The sequence below is a fragment of the Trichosurus vulpecula genome, chromosome 8, assembly GCF_011100635.1.
Source record: "Trichosurus vulpecula isolate mTriVul1 chromosome 8, mTriVul1.pri, whole genome shotgun sequence".
NCBI lineage: Eukaryota > Metazoa > Chordata > Mammalia > Diprotodontia > Phalangeridae > Trichosurus > Trichosurus vulpecula.
In genome coordinates, this window is record NC_050580.1 from 51331606 (window position 1) to 51353501 (window position 21896).

A 21896-nucleotide genomic window follows, 5' to 3' on the forward strand; every position below is an offset into this window, starting at 1 on the left:
CCATTTGGGGATGAGGAAAGTGAAAGGTAGTAATAGTGCTGGTACCTTCTGTCCTCATCCAGAACTGTAACCTGGATGGCGCACAAGGAGCTTCAGTCAGACCCCTAGTGACCTGATCACTGGGCACTTACCAGCCCAGACAGGTGGGCCCCAATCTCTGGCCCCTGCTGGTGGCAGATAGGGAGCAGGCTGTTGTTTGGATAGAGACCAAGCTTATGCTGACCCCAGAAGATGTGGGGGAAGGGGCCCCAGTCAACTAGTGTTTCCTTGTCCTGTGACTAGCAAACTCCTGCCTCTTCCTGCCCTAATCCTTATAATTCAGAGACACCATCTACCAAGGGGAAAGCCTCCTTATGTTGCCAACACTTCCCACTTTGTCATTCCTATCCAGCTCAGCCCTTTCCCACTCCATTCTCCCCTTATATTGTGCCCTTTGGATTCCTGTTCTATTATTAACAAACTCTTGTTCGTCCTAAATCTCTTCTTTTCATATGCCATCCTCACCCCAAAATCATCTTCCTGAGGCCCATGCCTGTCCACATCACTCTCCTACTCAGAAATTTTCAGTGATTCCCCATTGCTACTAGAGTAAAATAAAGCCCTCTGCAATCTAGCTTGCAGACATTTCCTGTTATTCCCCTTCATATATCCCAAATTCCAGCCAAGCTGAGTTCACAGCTATCTCCTTTTCAGAGGTTGTGCCCCATGCCTGGAGTTCACTCTGTCCTCACCTCTACTTCTTAGAAGACTCAGCTTCCTTCCAAGTTCATCTCCGGCACAACTTCATTCAAGAAGCCTTTCCTCATCCTCTCTTCTCTCCCTCCTCCAACTAGCTTGGCCCTACTTATCTGTGAACATGCTCTGTCCTCTCAATGGATTGGAAGCTCCTTGAGGACAGGGATGGTCCCATGTTCATCTCTGTATCCCCAGCCCCTAATATCGTGCAACACACACTAGCCACTTAATATACAGAGTAGAATTTTAATAAGACACATCTTTACTTCTAACAACTCACGTTTTTACAATGTCTTTGTATTTATAAAGCCCTTTCTTCCGAATCACCCTGTGAGGCAGGTAGTACAGATGACATTAATTAGGGAGTCAACTAGCATTTTTTTTAAAGCACCTACTGTGTGTGAACCAATGCTAAGATGAGAAGAGTAAAGATCCTGAGAAGGTCATCAGCTTAGCCAAGGTCACAGTTAAGTGTCAGAACCAGGATTCAAAACTAAGCCTTTCGGTTCAATGGAAGGAGTATTGGATTTAAAAGAAGAGGACCAGATTTGTATCTCACCTCTGCTCCTTGCTAGCTGTGCAGTGATCACGAGTAAATTCTTTCATCTCTTGGGGCCTCAGTTTCTCCCTCTGTAAAATGAGGTGGTTGGACTAGTTGGCTTCTAAGGGTACTTCCTGCTCTAGAGCTTTGATCTTCTGATTCTTGAATCCAAGGTCAGTGTGTTTCCCTGCTGCCTCTAACTGAGCATGCCTAGACTCAGTCCCAGGGCAAGTGCAAAGATGAGCTAGCCTTGACTCATCGTCAGTTTCCACGACTGTTTCCACATCACCGGGCCAGAGTCCCAGTTATCTCAGCAAGACGGATGCATGAATGATAATTCCTCAAAGCTTTGTGTGCTCCAGTAAATTGAGATGTCTGGCCTGTTGGCCTGAGTGTTCTGTCCACTCTTGTAAATCTACCCCAGTGCATTTAAAGCAGCTTATTAACTTCATTGATGTGGGCATTCTTTGATCTGCAGCTGAAAGACCAGCTAGTCCCATATTCTCATTTGATGAATGAGTAAACTGAGACCTAGAGGAGGTGAGTGACTTACCCAAGGTTGCACAGCCAGGAAGTGTCAGAGGCAGGATTTGAACCCAGATCCTCAGACTCCATAAACAAGATTCTTTCCGCTGCCCCATGTGGCTTCTCCCTCTATCTGTTTGACTCTCAAACCATCTTTACCTTTTTGTCCTTTGTGATTCTTATCCAGGTTCTCCAACAGAGCCTTCACGGAAATTCTTCCCAATGTGCTGGTAGCCTTCCTCTAGGTCCTTTCTACATTTTCATGGATAACACTGCAACACTTGAGCTGTCCATCTGTTATCCCTCCCTTCAATTATGTGACTGGCTCACCTTTGGTGATCACATGTGTCTTACGTGGCATCCCTTATAACATGTCTTACGTGTAAATCATCTTTTGAATTATGTCGAAGGCTATTTATGCCAAACTTGTATGTTTCCTTATTCTCTGGGTCAACCCAGAGAATCAACCAATCAACAAGTACTAAGTACCTACTATGTGCCGGGCACTGGGTTGGGGGCTGGGAATATGAAGAAAAAGGAATGAAACAATCCCTTGTCCCAAGGAGCTTACATGCTTTGGGAGGACATAACTCACAAATCACACTCTTCAGAGGTTGTAGTACCCAAGACTCACAATCCTACAGCATTGCTAGAAGAACATTTGTGTTTAAAAAAACTGGAGATTTTTTTTACACTAGGGAGCTGCTGGGTTCTTTAAATGTACCACTTAAATTCGCAGGTGCCTGAAAGGTACAGAAAGGCCATTCAAAGCCATATTTTTTTATTACAAAAAGAAAATTATTTGACTCAGTACAGCAAAATGTAGCCTTCAAGACTATCCTCCAAAAAGCATTCACTTCTATAGATACTCTGATCATTTGAGATTCCTTGATAAATGCAACCACCAGAGCCATGGTAGACAAAACTGAGCCTGGACAGCAGTCCGATGGGCGGTGGTAGGGGTGGCGGGGCAGAGAATGGTCCTATCACAGATACAGTGGCAAGGACAGGAGACAGCTAGTCCCCAAAGAGTCCCCTATTGTTAGAGGGGATAACATCCTCCAATATTCCAGAGGACCATGAGGCAAGGCACTTGAATGCTAGTCCCTGAGGGAAAAGTGTGGGATTGAGCCCTCCCAGGAAGGATTTGTGATGTTTCCTCCACCCCCCTCCCCATCTTGGTACCCTTGGCCAAAGCCCCATTCACTCCATGCTAGTTACAGCTCTGACAGCTATAGAGATAAGACACCTAGCATTTTCATAGACCGAGTACAGGGTACAAATGGAAAGCAGATTCCCAATAGATGCTAAGGTTCTCCAAATGCTCCTGATTTGAGAATTCAGTTCCATTCAATTCAACAAGCATTTATTAAGTGCCTATCATATGCCAGTTAAGAGGCAGCAAGGCATAGTGGATAAAAAGCTAGCCTCAGAGTCAGAAAGACCTGGGTTCAGGTCCTGACTCTGACTTACACTGGCTAAGTGACCTTGGATAAGTAGCATAACTTCTCAGTGTCTCAGTTGGCTAAGACTGCAAATTCCAAACCAAGAGCCTATCTGCTCTGGTAAAAGGAATTCCTCCCAGGGCATTCTCTTCACTGATGACATCACAGAACAAGTCAAAACATAATTCTCCAGTGCTAGGCCCAGCTGAAAAGAAAAATAGCTCTTACCCTCAAGGAACTTTCATTCTACTGGAAGATCCAATATAGACATAGATAAGGAAACAGGAGTTATATACAAATGAAATAAGATATAATGGGGCAGGGCAGGGAACAGTGTGCTAATAAGTGGAGGTCAGATAAGGTCTTGTGCAGAAAGTTGAACATGAACCAATTCTTGAATGGAGTTCAGTATTCCAAAAGGTGGAAGCGAGCCCAGAGAACACTTCAGCCTTTGGGACAGTCTAGGCAAAGGCACAGAGGTGGGGGATGGAACAGAGAAGAGGAAATAGGCCAGTTGGGCTGGAATGTGGAGTGATGTGCATGAGCCTGGAGAGGCAGGCTGGAGTCCCATTGTGATGGGTTTTAACACCAAAGGAAGGAGTGTGTATTTGATCCTGGGAGCCACTGAAGCTTTTGAACAGAGAAGTAACAGGGTCAGACTTGTTCTTTAAGAATATCCCTTCAGCAGCTAAGCAGAGTGTGGATTGGGGAGAGGAGAGTTTAAAGGCAAGGAAACCAATTAGAAGGCTCTGGCTGTAATCCAAGGGAGAGTGAATGAGGGGCAACATTGGGGTGGTGGCTCTGTTAAGAGAGAAGGGAACAGATGTGAGGGAGAAGGAGATGCAATGGACAAGACTTGGTAACTAATGGGTTATAGGTGGTGAGGGAGAGGGAAGAGTCCACATTGACTCCAAGATGTTAAACCCATTGATTAGAAGGATGGTTTTGTCCACCGTAAAAGTAGGAAAGTTAGGAAGCCGGTGAATTTAGGGAGAAAGAGAATGAGTTCCATTTTGGATATGTCAAGTTTGAGATGCCTATGAAACAGGCTGGAGCTGCCCAGAAAACAGTTTTTGATGTGAGATTGGAGCTCAGGATAGAAATAAAGGCTGGATCCTAGTTTGGGAGTCATCTATATGAGATACTTGATCTCAAGGGGGTTGAGGAGAAAGTATAGAGAGAAAAGAGAAAAGAGCCCAGGACAGAGTCTTGGGATATACCCATGCATAGGGACATGGATGATTCAACAAAAGAGACCGTGAAGGGTTAGTCAGACAGGTAGCAAGAAAGCCAAGGCTTTCATGTCAGGGAGAAAAGAATATTAAGGAGGAAGGAGTAGTTGAAGATTGCTGTCAGATATGGCAGAGAAGTCAAGAAGGGTGAAGACTGAGGAAATTCCATTGGATTTAGCAGTTAAGAGGTCATTCGTTAAATTTTGGCAATCTTACCTTGGAAACAATAGTTTTAGTTGAGTGGTTGGGTTGGAAGCCAGACTACAAAGGACTGAGAAGCAAGTGAGTGAGGAAGTGGAAACAATGAATGTAGACAGTTTTTTTCTAGGAGTTAGTCTATAAAAGGGAGGAGAGCTAGAAGATGATAGCTTGAGAGGATGGCAGGGTCAAATGAAGGATTTTGAAGAATGGGAGAGATCTGGGGATGTTTGTAGGAAACTGGGAAGGAGCCAGTGGAAAAAGAGAGATTGAATGTTAGGAGGGGACTGATCAAGGGGACAAGCTCCTGGAAGATCCAGGAGGGAATAGGATCAAGGATACAAGTAGGGGGATGACATTGTCAAGAAGGGCTGACCCATGATAGATAGATAACATTTATTAAATGCTTTCTAGGTACTAGCCACTGTGCTAAGTGCTGGGTATACAAACACAAGACAGTCACTACCCTCAAGGAGCTCACATTTTAATGGGGAAAGATAGGAGGGGAGAAAACCTGAATAGGGGCAAGGTGGTTGGTGAGTCTTTGAAGTTCACAGAGTGAGTTCAACCATGAATGACTCAGACACAAAGGGAACAAAGGAGGAGAGAATGGGAAGTGTATGATGTTTAAGGGATCTAAGATGTTGAACTGGGGTGAAAAGAGAGCTCCTAACAGGTGACAATTTTCTCTGCAAAGTATGAGGCAGAGCCTTCTGCCAAGAGGTGGGACTTTAGAGATTGGGGCACACAGTACCACCCATGGCGAGACTATGAGGAGATCCTGTGAGGGGGAGTGTCAGTGGAAGTGGGGTCTTAGTCCCTGACCTTCAGTGTCCCCCCTCCTTCTAGATGACCATGATGTCCTGTCTTTCTTGACCTTCAGCCTGAGCAAGCCAGCTCCAGAGGTGAAGTATGAATTGGGTCCCCTCCTTACTTGTTGTTGGAGTGGTAGGGGAAATGAGGTTTCTTAAATCTAGCCCAACCTGAACAGTTAGGCTTTCCTTCTGGCCTCTGGTCCCCAGCTAGTTTCACCTGAAGGTTCTGATGGCCCATGATAGAGGAATTAAAATATGAACTAGGGAATATACCTTTATGCTGAGTAGAGAAAGTAGGCTGAGGGAATGATTCATGTAGGGGTAGCCCTCCCAGCAGTCTAGTGTGAACTCAGGGAGACTTGGCACAAGACATGAGTGTTTATGTGCTCAGTTCTCCTCCCACTCCTGGGAAAGGGCCTGAAGGGCAGCCTCCTAGGCGCCTCTGGGCATGGCCCTCTGCAGAGTTCCTCCTCTGTTCCTTCTCCTTTCTCCTTGTTCCTTCCAGCATGGCCAAGGCTGCTGCTATTGCCTTATTCCCCCCCAGGTGACACCAGCCTCTTCTCAATGGGCTCTGTCCTGCCTCTCCATCCTGCCACCACCCAATTCTCTCCCCAGGCTCTCCCCTATGTCATTCTTGAAGCTGAACAACACAGGTTCAAGCATCAGCTGCAGGATTTGCAGAAGGAGCTGAGACACCAAAAGGAAACTTCTCCAAAGCCAGACTTGGCCACCCCCTCCTGGGGTAGGAGTCACATGACCCACCCACCCCACCCCAGACCAGAGAAAACATGGTAGTGTGATGGAGAGATTGCTGGATCTGGAGTCAGAGGGCTTGGGTCCAAATCCCAGCTCTGCCACTTACTACCTGTGTGACCTTGGGCAAGTCACCTACCTCTATAAGCCTCAGTTTCCTCAACTGTCAAATGAGGCAGGTGGACTAGTTGATTCTAAGATCCCTTCCAGCTCTAAATCTGTGATCCTATCATTTCTATTTGTTCCAGTTTAGAAATGTCAAAGTCTCTCTTCTGCTATTCTTCTTTATCTCACAATGCCCTGCTCATGTATCTACTCCTGGTCTCGTTAACTTGAGCTAAGACAAAGCCATCCACTTGATCATGAGCCAGAGAAGGGATTGAGGGATTGGGAGCATTGCCTAGGAGAGGCAGCCATGACCTCCAGTGCGAGACCAGGGAATTTGACTTCCTCTGACTTGGAACTATGAGCAAGTCAGTCCATTCCCAGAAGTCCAAGCAGCCAGGGACTCAGGCCACATGATTTCCTTTGCCCGCCCCCCCCCCCCTCCTAGAAGTCCCTCCCTGAGTTCCCAACTCAATCCCCTCCCAGGGGAAGGGTACGTTGATCTAGAGCTGACCCTCAAGAGAAACAGCCGGGTCCTGGAGCAGCTACAGGACCTCTCAGGGAAGATGACTCAGACTGTGGGACAGTGGAAGAGTCAAATGCAGTCCTTGGGGCACCTGGACAAGGCGAAGCAGGAGGCTGATGGTGCCCAGGCAAGAGGCTGGGTGAGTGACTGCCTCTAGGGGATACCCCAACTTCCCTATGGGAGCAATGAGGGGAGGATTCAAGAGAGTCTTTATCCCTCTTTGTAGCCAGGGGGCGACCTCTAAGAAGATCTGAGAGTGGTCGAGTCGGTCAGGTCCCACCACTATATTCCTGTGACTACACAGAGCAGGGTTGAGAATGAGGGAGTTAGTGCAGTAGAGAATCATCAGAGACAAAAAAGAAGAGAAAGGAAAAGATTAATTTATAGGACTCTGTAATAATAATGATGATGGTGTTAATGATAGTAATGCTCTAGGGAATGGAGAAATGACTAATACTTCACATTTATAGTTCATTTTACAGTTTACAAAATGCTTCCTTCCTTCTTGCCAGTCTTGTGAGTTGGGTCATGTACAAATTGTTACCTTATTTTATAGATGAGGAAACTGATGAGGTGATGTGATGTGGAGTGGGGGAGCACTGAATAGGAGTCTGAAGACTCGGGTTCGAATCCCTACTCTGCTATTGCTACCATGTGATTTTGGGCAAATCACTAAATCTGGATTTTGGTTTCCTCGTCTGAAATGAGGGGATGATGTTAACTAAGGTGGCTTCCACTTCTAAATCATATGATGGTTCCTAGAGATTTGGAGAGGTTAAGCGGCATCCCCCAAGTCACATAGACCTTGACCTGGAATCCACCTCTCTGGACTCCTGGTTCAGCGATCTTCCTTTTCACTATCCCATGGTGAGTAGGAGGAGGGTATGACCATTAGGTGAGAAGGGCTGCTAGGTGGTGCTGTTCGTGCAGGAAGACCTGATATCAAATCCAGCCTCAGACACTTACTGCCTATGTGACCCTGGGCCAGCCTCTGTTTGCCTCAGTGACCTCAGCTGTAAAACGGGGATAATAATAGCACCTACTTCCCAGGATTGTTGTGAGGATCAAATGAGAAATACGAATAGTGCTTTGCCAACCTTAAAGTGCTGTATAAATGCCAGTTATTAAAAGCAGGAAGAGATAGACTCTTGCAGAGCCATGAAAATAAATGCATTTGTGAATGGATTTAGCCAGGGCTAGGAGAGGCCACTGGTGCTTATGAGGGCCTAAAAATGCCCATTACTTGGGCTCAGGCTTACCATCTGACGACAGGCCTAGAATTGGAGCTAATTCACATGCCACTTTGCACGTGATTGGCATATCACCTGATTAATGCCCAGATACCCAGAAATCCTCGAAGGCCCAGCTTCTTTCATCTGCCAGTGTCAAGCCCCCAGCAAATCCTTGGCTGTCAAGACCAGTGTACCAAACCTGGGAAAAGGAATGGACAGGCAGGCTCTGCTCAGGTGTGCCCAGCTGGGTTTGATCTTCAAGAGTAGAGTAGGGATTGTGAGTTTTGCTCAGCTCTGATGGCAGATGACTTTAAGCTTCATAATCCCTTGAGCTAAAGCTGCTTATGCCCGGGGTGATTGGCGGAAGAAAGAGATCAGAAAGGGAGGAGGCGAGGTTTGGGGTGGGGCAGGAGTGGGAAGAGACTATAAAAGTCTTTCTCCTGGTGGGGGAAGGGGAGTTAATTGGAGAATCCTGTGGGCAATCCTGGTGTGGAACATTTTATACCATTTTATATAATTTTTAATTTCAACTAGGCCCAGAGCCTGAATTAATGAGTAACTGGATAAAGATCCAGGACCTGGGCTTCTTTGTTCTCTCTAAAAGTTTGCTCAGGAAATACCCTTACCTCTGTCAACAAGACCAGATTAGACTGACCTAAGGACATTCTTACCCCTGATAGTCATTAAAGGATGAGACCCTAACCCCAAGAGAGATTACCTCGCTTAATATTCTACAGATATATACTATGTTATGGAATGTAATGAGACACAGAGAGCTGGGCTATAGTTTCAACTGACTTCTGTCAACATCCTTTACAAATCCTATTCCATTAAAGAAAATCCTCTTCTTGTATCATGGTTAAACATACATAGGGGTCATAAACATGAGGTAATACAGGCTTGCTAGGTCTGCTAAAATAACGTATATAAGTTTTCTCATTCCTTTGTTCAGACAGCCACAGCTTATGCTCTGACTCCTTGTACGTACAAGTAAGCTAGCTTAGCTATGCTTTAAGGGAAAATAATAAACAACATGGATTTTTCTATCACCTAGCTCTGTGGTTTCCTTTGACCAAATTTTCAGGTTTAACACGGGATGAGGGTTGTTGTCTGCTGCAGGTCTGCTCTCCAGGCCCCCTACTACTGAGGCATAAAGAGGGGCAGTCTGGTATCCGAGGTCACAGAGTGAGGAAAGAACCTTAGAAGAGCTCACTGATGCCCAGTTCGGGGCCCTCTCCCTGGGTGTGATGGGGCGGACCATTGGCCTGGAAGTTCCAGGCTGTCTGAATTAAGACAAGACATAGGGCCATATAGCCATGGCAGGGAAGATGGCTATCATCCTGGGGAGTGAGCTGTCCGAACAATGAACCCACCAGCCTCCTACCAGCAAGGGCCCTAGGGTAACAGCTGTGTAAAGAGGCAGAGAAATGAAATGATACAGTCCCCATTCTCAAGGAGCTCCTGGAATGATAGGGGAGGAGCAACGGGCCCTCCTTATACCCCTTACATATGTTCTCATTTGAGCCCCTCAACAATCCTGTAAAATGAGAATTATTCCCATTTCACAGATGAGGAAACTGAAGAACTCAGAGATGAAATGGTTTGCTTGTGGTCACACACCTAACAAATAGCAGAGTTAGGACTCAAACCCCGCACCCCCCCACCCAGGTCTCCTGACCCCAGACATAAGGGTCTTTCCGTCACACTGAATTTTAACGTGTTAAGGAAGCTTTGAAGTGACTGGACAAACAGAAGAGGTTAGTTGGGGAAGACTTCCTGGAAATGAGCTTGGAGCAGAGGCTTTGAAACAGTGGTTTGGGACTCTGGGGTTTAGTCGGCTACGACTGGCCAGGATGTGGCCCCAGGGAAACAGTCACTCCCTCACCCCCAGACCTTTTCACTAAATGCCCCACCCTGGGACTCTTGTAGAATTCTGCTGCTGCAAGGACCCTCCTCCAAGGACAGCAGGCTTTGCTTCAGAACATGCAGGAGATGAGGTAAGCACAGCACAACCCCCACTCGGGAAGGGAGTGGGTCCAACCCTCTGCAGAGAGAGATGAAGCTGCTGACTACACAGCATGCTCTGGGGGGTTCTGGCATGGGCCCCCTGATCAAAATACTCACTGCCAGTTGACATTCCAACAGGAGAGCCTCATTCCTTTGGGTTAAAGGGCACATTCCCTTGGGAAGGGTCACACATGAAAGTTATCAGTTATTAATACCACAGTGTAAATGAGATTATCAGAGCCTTTCTCTGCTGAGGGTCACTGGGAATTTTGATGCAGCCTAAAAAGGAAGGGGTAATTTTAGAACTCGGGGCACTGCCTGGAGAGAACAGGTCAGGTGGGGGATTGGGAAGAGGAGAGGAGAGAAATGAGGCCCTATATCAGGTCCCTGGGACTCCTTCATCTTTCTTCTGCCTCTGCCTGAGCATCCCATCTAAATTAGAGAGCACAGCGACAATGGCCACTGGCAAGAATGAGAGGATTGAAAGCCATGAGGGGCAGACTCTGGAAGTCATAACTTTGTCCACTGAGACCTTAGGAGCTGAAGGGAAAGTTCTTTCCCACTGATGTTTTAGCAGGTTGCATTTGGATATCTGGCTTGGGGTAGGGCTTCAGCTGAGAAGGGGGCACTTGAGCCATCATGGGGAGCAGGGGGCCCAGATGCGGGGGGGGGGGGGGTGACACATAACCTGGCAAGGTTGGAACGGAGGGTTGGACCCAGACTGATACAGCCTGATCCTACCAAGTCGGCCGTGTGCATAAGCAAAGTTAGCAGCTATGAAGGTGGCGCCATATAGGATGCCCCAAAAGTCTTGGTGCAATTTCAAGCTATTAAAGCTAATGGCCATTTAAGCTATTAAAGCTTATTTATTAAGCTATTTAAGCTTAAAGTAAAGCTTAAAATTTCACTAGGACTTTGGGGCACCCCTTATAAGGGAGTAATGGGAAAGGTACTACCTCCAGATTTGTCCTTTACCCACTTGTGACCTTACCTGAAACTGCCACTCTCAGAGTCCTTCCTTTGGACCAGGCCATCCTGTCTCAAGAAGAACCCAGGGAAAATACAACTATGAGGAAGAATAGTGGACTCTTAACAATACAGAACTGATCCAAATATGATTTACTTCCCTTCTGGATCTGGCTTGTATAAAATGTGAGTTCAACCCATAATTGGTGAAAACACAAGAAGGGAATGGGCAGGCTTTGGCAGATGGGTTTCTATAGTAGATCACACATACACAGCCATGAAACTGGCAGCTATGGAGAACGTGAGATCCTGCTTTGTCTATGGTCTTCCTTAAACAAGGGGAAGCCTCTATCACACACAGCACATTAACATGAAACAAGCTTCTATAGTAGCTGGGATTGAGGAAATATGTCTTTGACAATCCACGCTCCAAATCACTGACATCAAGTGAGGCATAGAATGAGAGGATGTGGTCACTAAAGGCATCTGCCAGTGTCATGGAAAATATCATTGATGGCTAGGTTATTCAAATGGTCTTCTCCACTGGTAATGTTGCTACTATTCTGCTGAGCCCCAGAATACTGCTCAGAGAAATACATAGGAAAGGAAGGAAGGAAGGAAGGAAGGAAGCAAGGATCAATTTAGCCATCCATTCACACTTAAAAAACAAAGTGGATGAAAAGCTCACAGTAACTACAGTCAAACATGCTGCTATACTTGCAAACATGCAGCCTATACTTGTACCAATTGGGGAGCATTACACAGTGCTGTTTTGCAGCATTACAAAGAATCTTCCTCACAGGCCTGTGAGATCTGGCTGCAAATGCACTGTGAGCCCGACAGTCACTGTCATTTCAGAGAAGGGAACCAAGCTCAGAAAAAAAAAATGAAGTGGTTTCACAGGGTTAGACTGGATGTTAGAGGTGGAAATGACGCCCTCCCTTCCCTTCCCTCCCTGCCCCCTACCCAGGAGGGGAAGAAGATGGGCACACAGTGACAAGGCCAGTCAGTTGCAGAGGTAGCTTTTCAATGGTCTGACTCCTCCCTCCCAGCCCCATGCACCCATTGTCCTCTGCTGGAAGATCAATGATCCTCCAGGCACCTCTGATCTAGGATTAGTATATCTGCTGAGGTAATTGTCTCCTTGGGAATAGCAGAGGGGTGTGGGAGAAGGTGGAGGGAAGGCTCCAGAGTTGACAGACTTGCCTGGCGAGGACAAACTTGATCAGGGAGCACAAACAGAAGTCCTGAGTGGGCTGGGGATGGGCAATAGAAGGGCTCTCAGTGTCCTGAGACAGGGCTTTCAGTGACACACTTCTCCTGCCTTCCAGCCTCCTGCCAGGCCGCCCCCATTCTACATTAGACACAACTCTGCTGTTGGGAAAGGATCAGTCTCTCCCTTGTTCCCAATTTGAGGAGGGGTCTCTTCTCCCCCTCATTCTTCATGTGGCAGCAGTACAAAAGGCCAGGAGAATATGTGCCAAGCAGAGACTCCCAGATGATATATGTGCCCAATCATGTGTACTTCCTCCACCCCATCTCCCCTCCCCAAGCTGCCTCTGGCCCTGGCCTGATTCCAGGCAATCCTCCTGCTCCCCACCTTTCCCCAGAAGCCTCACTGGGCTAGGTTTCTGGCAGCTTGGACCCCTGAGGGGCACGATGGGATTTATAACTACACACGGCACTCTCCCATCCCAAGACACAGAACGAACTATCTCCCTGTGGACAGATGAGTGGATACTCTCCCCTCCCCACGGATCTAGACAGAGGAACCCAACAAGAGTACAGGCTTGGCACCGAGGCCCAGAACATAGGGATTCCCTAACCCAGGCTCTGATGCCTTGGGGTCTCCAGGGGAAATGTCAGCCTAACGCTGCTATCCTTTCCCTCCTCCTTGCCTATGTGTGGCAGGCAAGGGGAGAGGGGGGCAGTGTGTGGGTAGGCAGTACGTGCCAGATGGCACAGGGGAAGCCTGGTAAAGGGAGAGGGAGGAGGGCAAAGAGGAGTGAACAGTCTTCAGGTTTGGGGGAAGGGCACACTGGCTCAGGTAGGGTGAGGTAGGTACTGAACAGAGGGCAGGGTGGGAGGCATTTAGGGTTTTAACAAAGATTGAAAAAGAAGAAAATCAGTTTCAGTAAAAACTAACCAACATTTCAGTCAAATTCAGTATGATTTGTAGTATTTCACACCCATAGTCTCTCGCCTTCTCACATCTCTAATCTGGGTCTAAGCTCAATCATTATGACTTTACAGCATTCCATTTTCTTGGGGTGATTCTTCAATAGACTAGAAATCCTTTCCCTAACTCACATTTGAAAACATAGCCCATATAACTCACATTTGAGGGCATAGCCCATATAATGTACGGGTGTAGCCATGAGCATGGTACTGAGAAGGGATGCTAGTTGTTGAGTCGTTTCAGCCATGTCTGATTCTTTGTGACCCCATTTGAGGTTTTCTTGGCAAAGATATAGGAGTGGTTTGCTATTTCCTTCTGCAGCTCATTTTACAGATGAGGAAACTGAGGCAAGCAGGGTTAAGTGACTTGCCCAGGGCCATACAGCTATTGAGTGTCTGAGGCCAGATTTGAACTCAGGAAGATAACTCTTCCTGACTCTGGGTCCGGAGTTTTGCACACCATGGCGCCACCTAGCTGCCCCCAGGGATACTAGAGGTGCCTGTTAAGGACCAGCTGAACTGAACTCAAAAAGGTCCATCACCAACTTGACCTGAAGAGGATGAATTTTTTTGATCACTGATTCTCTCAGGTAATAGAGGAGTTGCAGTATGTTTTGGGGATGGGGAAACTCAAGTGGATGAAAGACTAGTCTTTGCAGGTCCAATGAGATAAATGGAAAAGGCACAAGATTTGGAATCAGGGGACTTGGGATCCATTCCCGGCTCTCCTGCTTAATATCTTGTGACCTTGAGCCAATCTCTTCATCTCCCTGGGCCTCACTTTCCTAATCTGTAAAACAAGAGGGTTGGACTGATGACCTCTTAAGGCCCCTCCCAGGTGTACATTTATGATCCCATGATCTTAAGTACAGTAATGGAATGAGCACTAGGCCTGGAGTCAGGAGATTTGGCTTTGACCCTGGCTCCACTAACTAGCTATATGACTGTTGGCACATAGGTGGTGCTACAGTGGATACAGTACCAGCCTGAAATCAGGAAGACTCATCTACCTGAGTTCAAATCCCACCTCAGACATATATTAGCTGTGTGACCCTGAGCAAGTCACTTAACCCTGTTTGCCTCAGTTTCCTCATCTGTAAAACAAGGTGGAGAGGGAAATAACAAACCACTCCAGTATCTTTGCCAAGAAAACCTCAGATGGCGGTCATGAAGAGTCAGACTTGACTGAAAAATGATTCGACAACAACAACGACTGCTAGCCAGTTATCTGCCTTCTCTGGGCTTCATGCTCCTCCTCTATAAAATGAGGAAGTTGGACTAGATGATCCCCTTCCAACTCAGACCATCTGGGATTCTAGGGTTGGAGACCAGGAGCAAATCTGGAGGCTAAGGCTGAGAACCTGGGGCATAAGGACTAAGCCTCCTCCTCCCCTTCACTGAAGTTTTGGGGTCATTGTGAAACCTCTCTATCCATCCCATTCCCATTCTCGATGGAGGCTCTGTTGGGAGGGTGGTGGCCTGGGAGACAAGGGTTAGGAGGAAGCAAGGACAACCACAGAGTCTGCCTCCCTTTCTTTCTGGTTCCCTCTGGCATATAGGGCTGCTGCTGCCCGCATCGCCTCCAAGGCTAAGGCTTTCTACCTGCCTGTGGGCACAGAGCATCACTTCCAGGAGCTACATCAGACCTTGGCCCTGCTGCAAAAAGATGTAGAAAGTTTGCTCCACCTGCCGGTGAGGCCATAGGGTGGGGTGGGGGTGGGGAACAGGGGCTGGGATGGAATTTAGGTTGCCCTCTCCCCCTTCTCTAATTCTCTCCATCAGACTTTGCCCACTCAGATTCTCTGAGAGTGTTAGTTTATGCATAAATACAACCTTCTCTAACCTCTTTCCTGTCTGGGGAGTCATCTTTCTACCTGCTTTTCTATGCGCATGTGTGCATACATTTGTTTCTGTGTGTATCTCTGTCTATCTGTATCCATTGTGTTCGTGTGCATCTGTATCCCTTTCTGACTTCATCTATCGGCCCTGTGTGTTTCTTTCTCCTCAGTCTTAACCTATTTCTGAATGTATGCCCAGTGTTTTTCCTCCCTTTCACCCTCAATCTCTGTTAACCTTTTCTCTGTAGGGTCTGGGGAAATATTTCCACCTCTTTGGATACACTCTCTGCCTCACATGGCATCTATTTTCTCATCTCTGGAGATTCTTCTGGTTGGCTATCTCTCCCTCTCCCCTTTTCTTCTTCTCTCCTCTGTCACCATATCTCTGTCTCCCTCTCTCTTAATCTCCTCTACCTCTGTCTAGCTATCATCCTCTCTTCATGTCTCTCTCTCTCTGTCTCTGTGTCTCTGTGTCTGTCTGTCTCTATCTCTCTCTGTTTGTCTCTCTGTCTCTCTGTCTCTCTCTGTCTCCCTCTCTTTCTATCTATCTCCCCCCCCCCACCCATCTCTTCACCTTTCCATTTCTTTTTGTCCCTGTCTGGCTGTCTCCCTCTCTACTTTCCCCTCTGTCTTCCCTTTTCTCTCTCCTTCTCTTTCATATTCCCAGGTCCCCAGGCAATTCCTAGCCTTCCTAGCCACTTGGCTGAAGCCCTGCTTTTCCCATGGACACTAGGGACTGGCAGGAGGCTTTCTGCCACTCATTATCACTTGGTAGAGGCCAGGTTTTTGGAAATTGAATTTGCCTCAGATTTGGGGTTAGGACTTCCCAAGCTATGGGGGCACAGATCTCCTTCCAACAGGAACACTTTCTCACCCTTGGGCTCTGAGTGAGGAGCTGAGAATAAATTCTCAAATTCTCTCCCTGCAGAAGCATGCAGCCAAGGCCTGTTCCCATGCTGGGCCAGGGAGGGGCCAGTGTTTATCCCGAGGCATCTTTCTGCTCTTTCTCCTGATCCAAACTGGCTGTGCCTTTTACTGTCTGCTTTTCAGGTGGGTAACAATGAACCCTCTTTCTAGGCAGCAGACTCTCCAAGAAGCCAAAACTCACTGAATCTTTGAAAAATCCTTTCGAAGTCAGGCAAAGGGTTAGTATTTATTATACAGATAGGGATACTGAGGCCCAGTCAGTAACTTGTCTAAGCTCACATACAACTTAGTTAACAGAGCTCAGTTCTCCTAACTCTCGATGTATTTTCCAACAGTCAACAGGCATTGATTAAGTGCATGCTATGTGCCAGGCCTTGGCTCACAGTCTAATGGAGGAGACAACATATAAACATCTATGCACAAACAAGCTATACCCAGGATACATTGGGGCATAGTCAGAGGGAAGGCACTAGCTTTCAGGGGATCAAGATAAGCTTCTAGTACAAGATGGACTTAAAGGAAGCCAGGGAAGCCAAGAGGCCCAGAAGAGGAAGGAAAGTATGCCAGGCACAAGAACAAAGATAAACAGAGTAAAGATGGCCCAGAATCTAGAGACAGAGTGCAAACCACAGCAAGAAGGCCGATGTCACTGGATTTCAGAATATGTGGGTACAATAAGGTTAAGAAGACTGGAAAGGTGGGAGGCAACCATGTTGTGAAGGGGAGGGAGCAAGCATTTATTAAGCACCTACCATGTGCCAGACACTATATTAAGCATTTTGCAAATATCTCATTTGTTTGCTAAACAGTATTTTGTATTTGATCCTAGAGATAATAGGGAGGTACTGAAGTTTATTGACTGGGGAAGGGGGAGGGGCGGTATGTGACACTATGGTTAGACCACAGGGGGAACTGAGAGCAGAAGCTATACCCTTTTTTTGACCTCAACATGATTTCCCAATTGGGGGTGCTCATCACTTACCAAGCCATAGGTTCATAGGATCATGTCGTTCAATCGTGTCCAACTCTCCATGATCCCATGGACCATAGCATGCTCAATACTCTTGGCAAAAATACAGGAGTGGTTTGCCATTTCCTTCTCCAGTGGATTAAAGCAAACAGAGGTTAAATGACTTACCCAGTAAGTTTCTAAGGGCAGATTTAAACTCATATCTTCCTGACTCTAGGCTCAGTGCTCTGTCCACTGAGCCACCTAGATGTCTCCTTGTAGAATCATAGATTCTCAGAACTTAAAGGGACCTTAGAGATCCTCTCATCCAACTCTCAGTTGAAGCAGACATCTCCTCCTAAATCTCCTCAGATAAGCAGTCTTCACACCTTGTTGCAACAATCCAGCTAGCAGCTGCCGTTGGGGTGAAAGACCAACACAAGCCCATCAACAAGGACGCTGCCAGCACAGGTTCTTTTGATCTGCTTTACTAAGGAAAGCAACATTAAGGGGTTAACAACCTTATTTCAATCCAACATACAAATATCATTCACTTAGTTCAGTGGGGAAAGCCAGCACCCCGAACTTCAGAGCAAATACAAATTACAAACATACATTATAAATAGACCAAACACAATTCATAGTTACCAAGAAACCATCAACATCTGGGTGAGCCAGGAGGCTCTTACAGTGGCTACCCAGAGTCCTACACCAACACTCCTCCAGGAATGAGAGCCTCAAGCAAATAGCTCCATTCTCTCTTTTTATATGAGCTTTGGACATCATCAAATGTCACCTGAGCGACTAGAACTTAGGCACCTACTATTGGCTCTGGTCTTAGCAACACCCTTTAGGGCCCTGAGGGCTTCACACCCACATAGGCTTAGCACCTAGTAGATAGGGGTTTGGGCCTGGGGTTTAACACCTAGTTAGACTCAATCAAAGACACTTAATTAATTTATCATTCTAAAACAGTAAGAAAAATCCCACCTTAGTTACCAATGCATACCTTCACTTGAACACCTCCAGTAACAAGGCACTCACTACCCACCCAGGTAGCCCATTCTGGTTTAGGATACTCTAAGGTCCTGATTAGATCAAACAAGAAATTTCCATGAGGTGGTCACATTATTCAAATTAGCACAGCCACATTTCCCTTGAGCAGGGACCAATGCCCATGATTTTCCATAATTTTAACTTCAAATAGTGAGAATTCACTATTCAGTGAGAATTCAATGTGAGAATTCAAATGCATTCAACCACTTCAAGGGATTCATTATTCACATTAATTGAGACCTCACTACAACTCTCACCATGAGAGAGTATTTCCTTATAACCCAGTTCTTTATCTGTTCCACTGGTTCAAGCTGGTTCAGCCTCTCAAGAAGTTCCTAAGTCTTCTGGTCTCCAAACTTAACATCTCCAGTTCCTTAAACTAGTGCTGGTGTGGTATGGTCTTCAGTCCTCCTACCATCCTGATTGCCATCCTCTGAACCTAACTTCTCACACGTTGATTCTGAATGGGTTTCCTCCCAACTTGGGGAAAGGATGAGTTTGTAAGAGATGAAAATATAGAAAGGCACAGGGATGCAAAAAAAAAATCAATCAATTTCTGAGGCATTTTAAACTATTGATTCTAATTAGAAAATTAAAGAGCACGGACAGATTCCTAGCATATGCTGATCTATATTCATTATATGAGGTCAGGGTGGGAGTATGGCAGCATCTCCAAACTCACCCCTGCTCTCAGCTGAGATCAGTGAAATTCAGCTCAGGTCAACAAATATTTTCTGAGTGTCTCTGCCCAGCCCTGTCTTTGTGCTTGAGAGAGGCAGGAAGAGGAAGAAGACACAGATCTTGCTTTTATGGAGTTCCAAGGCTTAAAGGTTTGAGGTGTGATCCGAAGAGTATTAGACTTGGGATCAGATCACCCAGGCTCCAGTACCAGGCTGCTGTGTGACTTTGGTCAAGTGATTCACCTTTCTGGACCTCAGCTTCCTTGTCTATACAGTAGGAATAATAATAATTGTGCTGCCCACTTCATACTACTGTTGTGAGGGAAGTGCTTTGTCAACTGTAAAGCCTTATGGAAATGTGAGCTTCTAATCATGGAGCAGGTGAGGCTTGAACTAGCCTTGGAGGATGGGTAGGATTTGAAAGGTTAGAGAAAAGGCAGAGGCCATTCCAGGGCATTCCATAATCAAAGGCATAGACATAGAAATAAAGCATTGTATGTTCCAAGCAGAGTGAGGCCCCTCTCTGCTCCCCCCACAGCTGGATGGTAGGATGCATGTTGGGGTGAGAAATTAGGTTGAGGGGCAGCTAGGTGGCACAGTGAATAGAGCACCGGCCCTGGAATCAGGAGAGCCTGAGTTCAAATCCGGACTCTTACTTGACACTTACTAGCTTGTGACCTTGGGCGAGTCACTTAACCCCAATTGCCTTGCCTTCCCCCCTCCAAAAAAAAAATAAAAATATAGAAAAATAAGGTTGAATGTATTAGCTTGAACCAGCTTGGGCAACAGCCTTGAATATCATTCTGCAGGGGCAGGGGGAGAGGGGGAAGGGGAAGAAGAAAAGGGGAAGGTGGAAGGGGTTGAGGGGGTGTTGGATTGGCATGTTAGACAATAGGAAGTAGCTGTGGGTTCCCACACAGGAGAGTAGTATGTGATTGAAATTGTTCATTGGGGTAGAGGAGCCTATGGGGGGTGTAGGGTGGATCAAGGCTTCATACTTCTAGAATGGGATAGAAGCTTAGAGGCCATCAAGTCCATTATGGTTTGGAGGAGATAGAGGCTGCAGCCAACCAGAGTGACTTCTCATTTTGTGTTCCCTCCTTGTTCACAGGTGCGAGACTGACAGGAGCCTCAGGGAATGCTTTTCCAAGAGTTCCCTCCTCCTGGCCCTTGGCTCAAAACATCTGTTCAGGAGAGTACCAAGAAAGGACTCCCTGACCCCAAGAACATGTCCCTAAACTCCCCCCTCAGCCAAACAGGCAAAAAAGTCCCTAATTTGGCTAGGTATGCTCTAACCTTCCCCTTCAATATGTTCTCTCTCCTTTCTGTTTTCTTCCTGGGCATGTTTCCTTGGAAGACTAATTCAGGATGAACCCTCTGCTACATTAAAAGCATCTGGTGGGTTTTTTTTCTTCCTTTGCCTTTCTTCCATCCACCACCCTTCCTTCCTGTAGCATCTTCCTTGCTGAGGACTGATTATCATTGAAGGCTGTCACCATCTTTCAGTAGCTGCCTTGCCAAATGGGACCCTGAGGTTGTCAGCAATAGGAGAGATGGGCAGAAAGGGGTGGGGGAGTATGACTTTCCAGAAAACTAGTCTATTCCATGCATTTGACTCTTAGACCCTTGGAAAGAGGGAAAGATAGAGGCATTGACAACTCTACTTAAGGTTGGGACCCGGGAAATCCCCCCAAGCCATGGCCCTCCCAAATGAACAGGAATGACCAACTGAGGAAGGGGCAGACAAGAGAGCCACAGTCCATAGAATCTTCTCCAGTATAATAACAATAAACAAGGGAGCTGGTCTGTGCACTGTGGCTGAAAATTCGCAAAACACTTTCACATCCCTTACCTTATTTGATCGTTGAAGAAACTCTGGTATCTGGGGCAGAGATTTTTATCCCATTCTGCAGACGAGGAAACTGAAGTCCGAGGAATATATTAATATGATCTTATCACACAAAATCCTTGCTTTGAAGCTGGAAATGATGCTGGGGTCATCTAATCCAACCTCCTCATTTCACAGGTTAAGTAACTGTGATCCAGGGCTGAAATGACTTGCCCGAGGTGGCACACATGGTGGCAGAGCTGGGATCTGAACGGAGGCTCTCTCCAAATCCAGATCCAGCACTCTTTCCACTACAATTCATCACTTCATCTAAAGGAAGCAATATGCACAAGGTCACATGCAAGGTCTCAAGGTCACACAACCTTTCCCACTGTCTCGGTGCCTTACCAACCTTTTCCATCTCATCTGACCTCCGCAGTACACTTGTGACACAGAAATGAGGAGGGATCACAACATCCATTTTATCGGGGATATTTGAGAAGTGACTCGTCCACAGTCAAGGTTATCCAGCTGATGCACAGACTAAACATAGACAGCCTGGACTAGAGCCCATAGGTCCTGACTCCTGGGGTGTTTCTCTTAGGAATGTATTGTCTCCTTATCAATCCACCTTCTATTATCAGTCCGTTGCTATTGTCTGAGAGACATTCCTCTTTGGGTTTTATGGGTTTTTTGTGTATTGATACATTTTGTTTTCACATGACTGATACTTCCCAAGAAACATCTGAATAACCCTTCCTATAATGTGTGACTTCTTAAAAACAGTTGATCAGTGGTTAACAGAAGAGAGGATTGTGTCCTTGTGTAGTATCAACATTGACCATTACATTTGACTTTTTTTTGGAGGGGGGAAGGCAGGGCAATCAGGGTTAAGTGACTTTCCCAAGGTCACACAGCTAGTAAGTGTGTCAAGTGTCTGAGTCTGGATTTGAACTCAGGTCCTCCTGACTCCAGGGCCAGTGCTCTACTCACTGAACCACCTAGCTGCCCTGAACATCACATTAGACAAGAGTTTTGAGTGCCTTGCTTGGCTAACTTTATTTAAATTCTTCATGTAGCCATTGGAGGTACATTTCCTTGTGAACCCTCTGCCTGGGGCTGGGATGGACCTTGACAGCTAATGAAGTTGAATTCCCTGTTTTCTTATATAACTATGCCCCAGATATCCCAAAGCAGCTAGGTGGTACAGTGGATAGAGCAGCAGGCCTGGAGTCAGGAAGACCTGAGTTCAAATCCAGCCTCAGACCCTTACCAGATGTGTGACCTTGGGCAAGTCGTTTCACCCTGTTTGCCTCAGTTTCCTCATCTGTAAAATGAGCTGAAGAAGGGAATGGCAAAG

The 21896-nt window shown here is 46.5% G+C and overlaps 1 protein-coding gene across 1 annotated transcript in view; it reads left to right on the top strand.

Moving 5' to 3' along the window:
- The window catches only part of LMAN1L (lectin, mannose binding 1 like), a 41494-nt gene extending 21663 nt beyond the window's left edge, over positions 1–19831 (top strand). The window contains exons 7-12 of the mRNA XM_036736502.1: positions 5526–5624; positions 6036–6233; positions 6836–7014; positions 10037–10104; positions 14818–14950; positions 19820–19831. Of these exons, the coding sequence (XP_036592397.1) occupies positions 5526–5624; positions 6036–6233; positions 6836–7014; positions 10037–10104; positions 14818–14950; positions 19820–19831 (689 nt within the window). The remainder of the gene's footprint in view (positions 1–5525; positions 5625–6035; positions 6234–6835; positions 7015–10036; positions 10105–14817; positions 14951–19819) is intronic.
- Positions 19832–21896: the final 2065 nt, after the last annotated feature.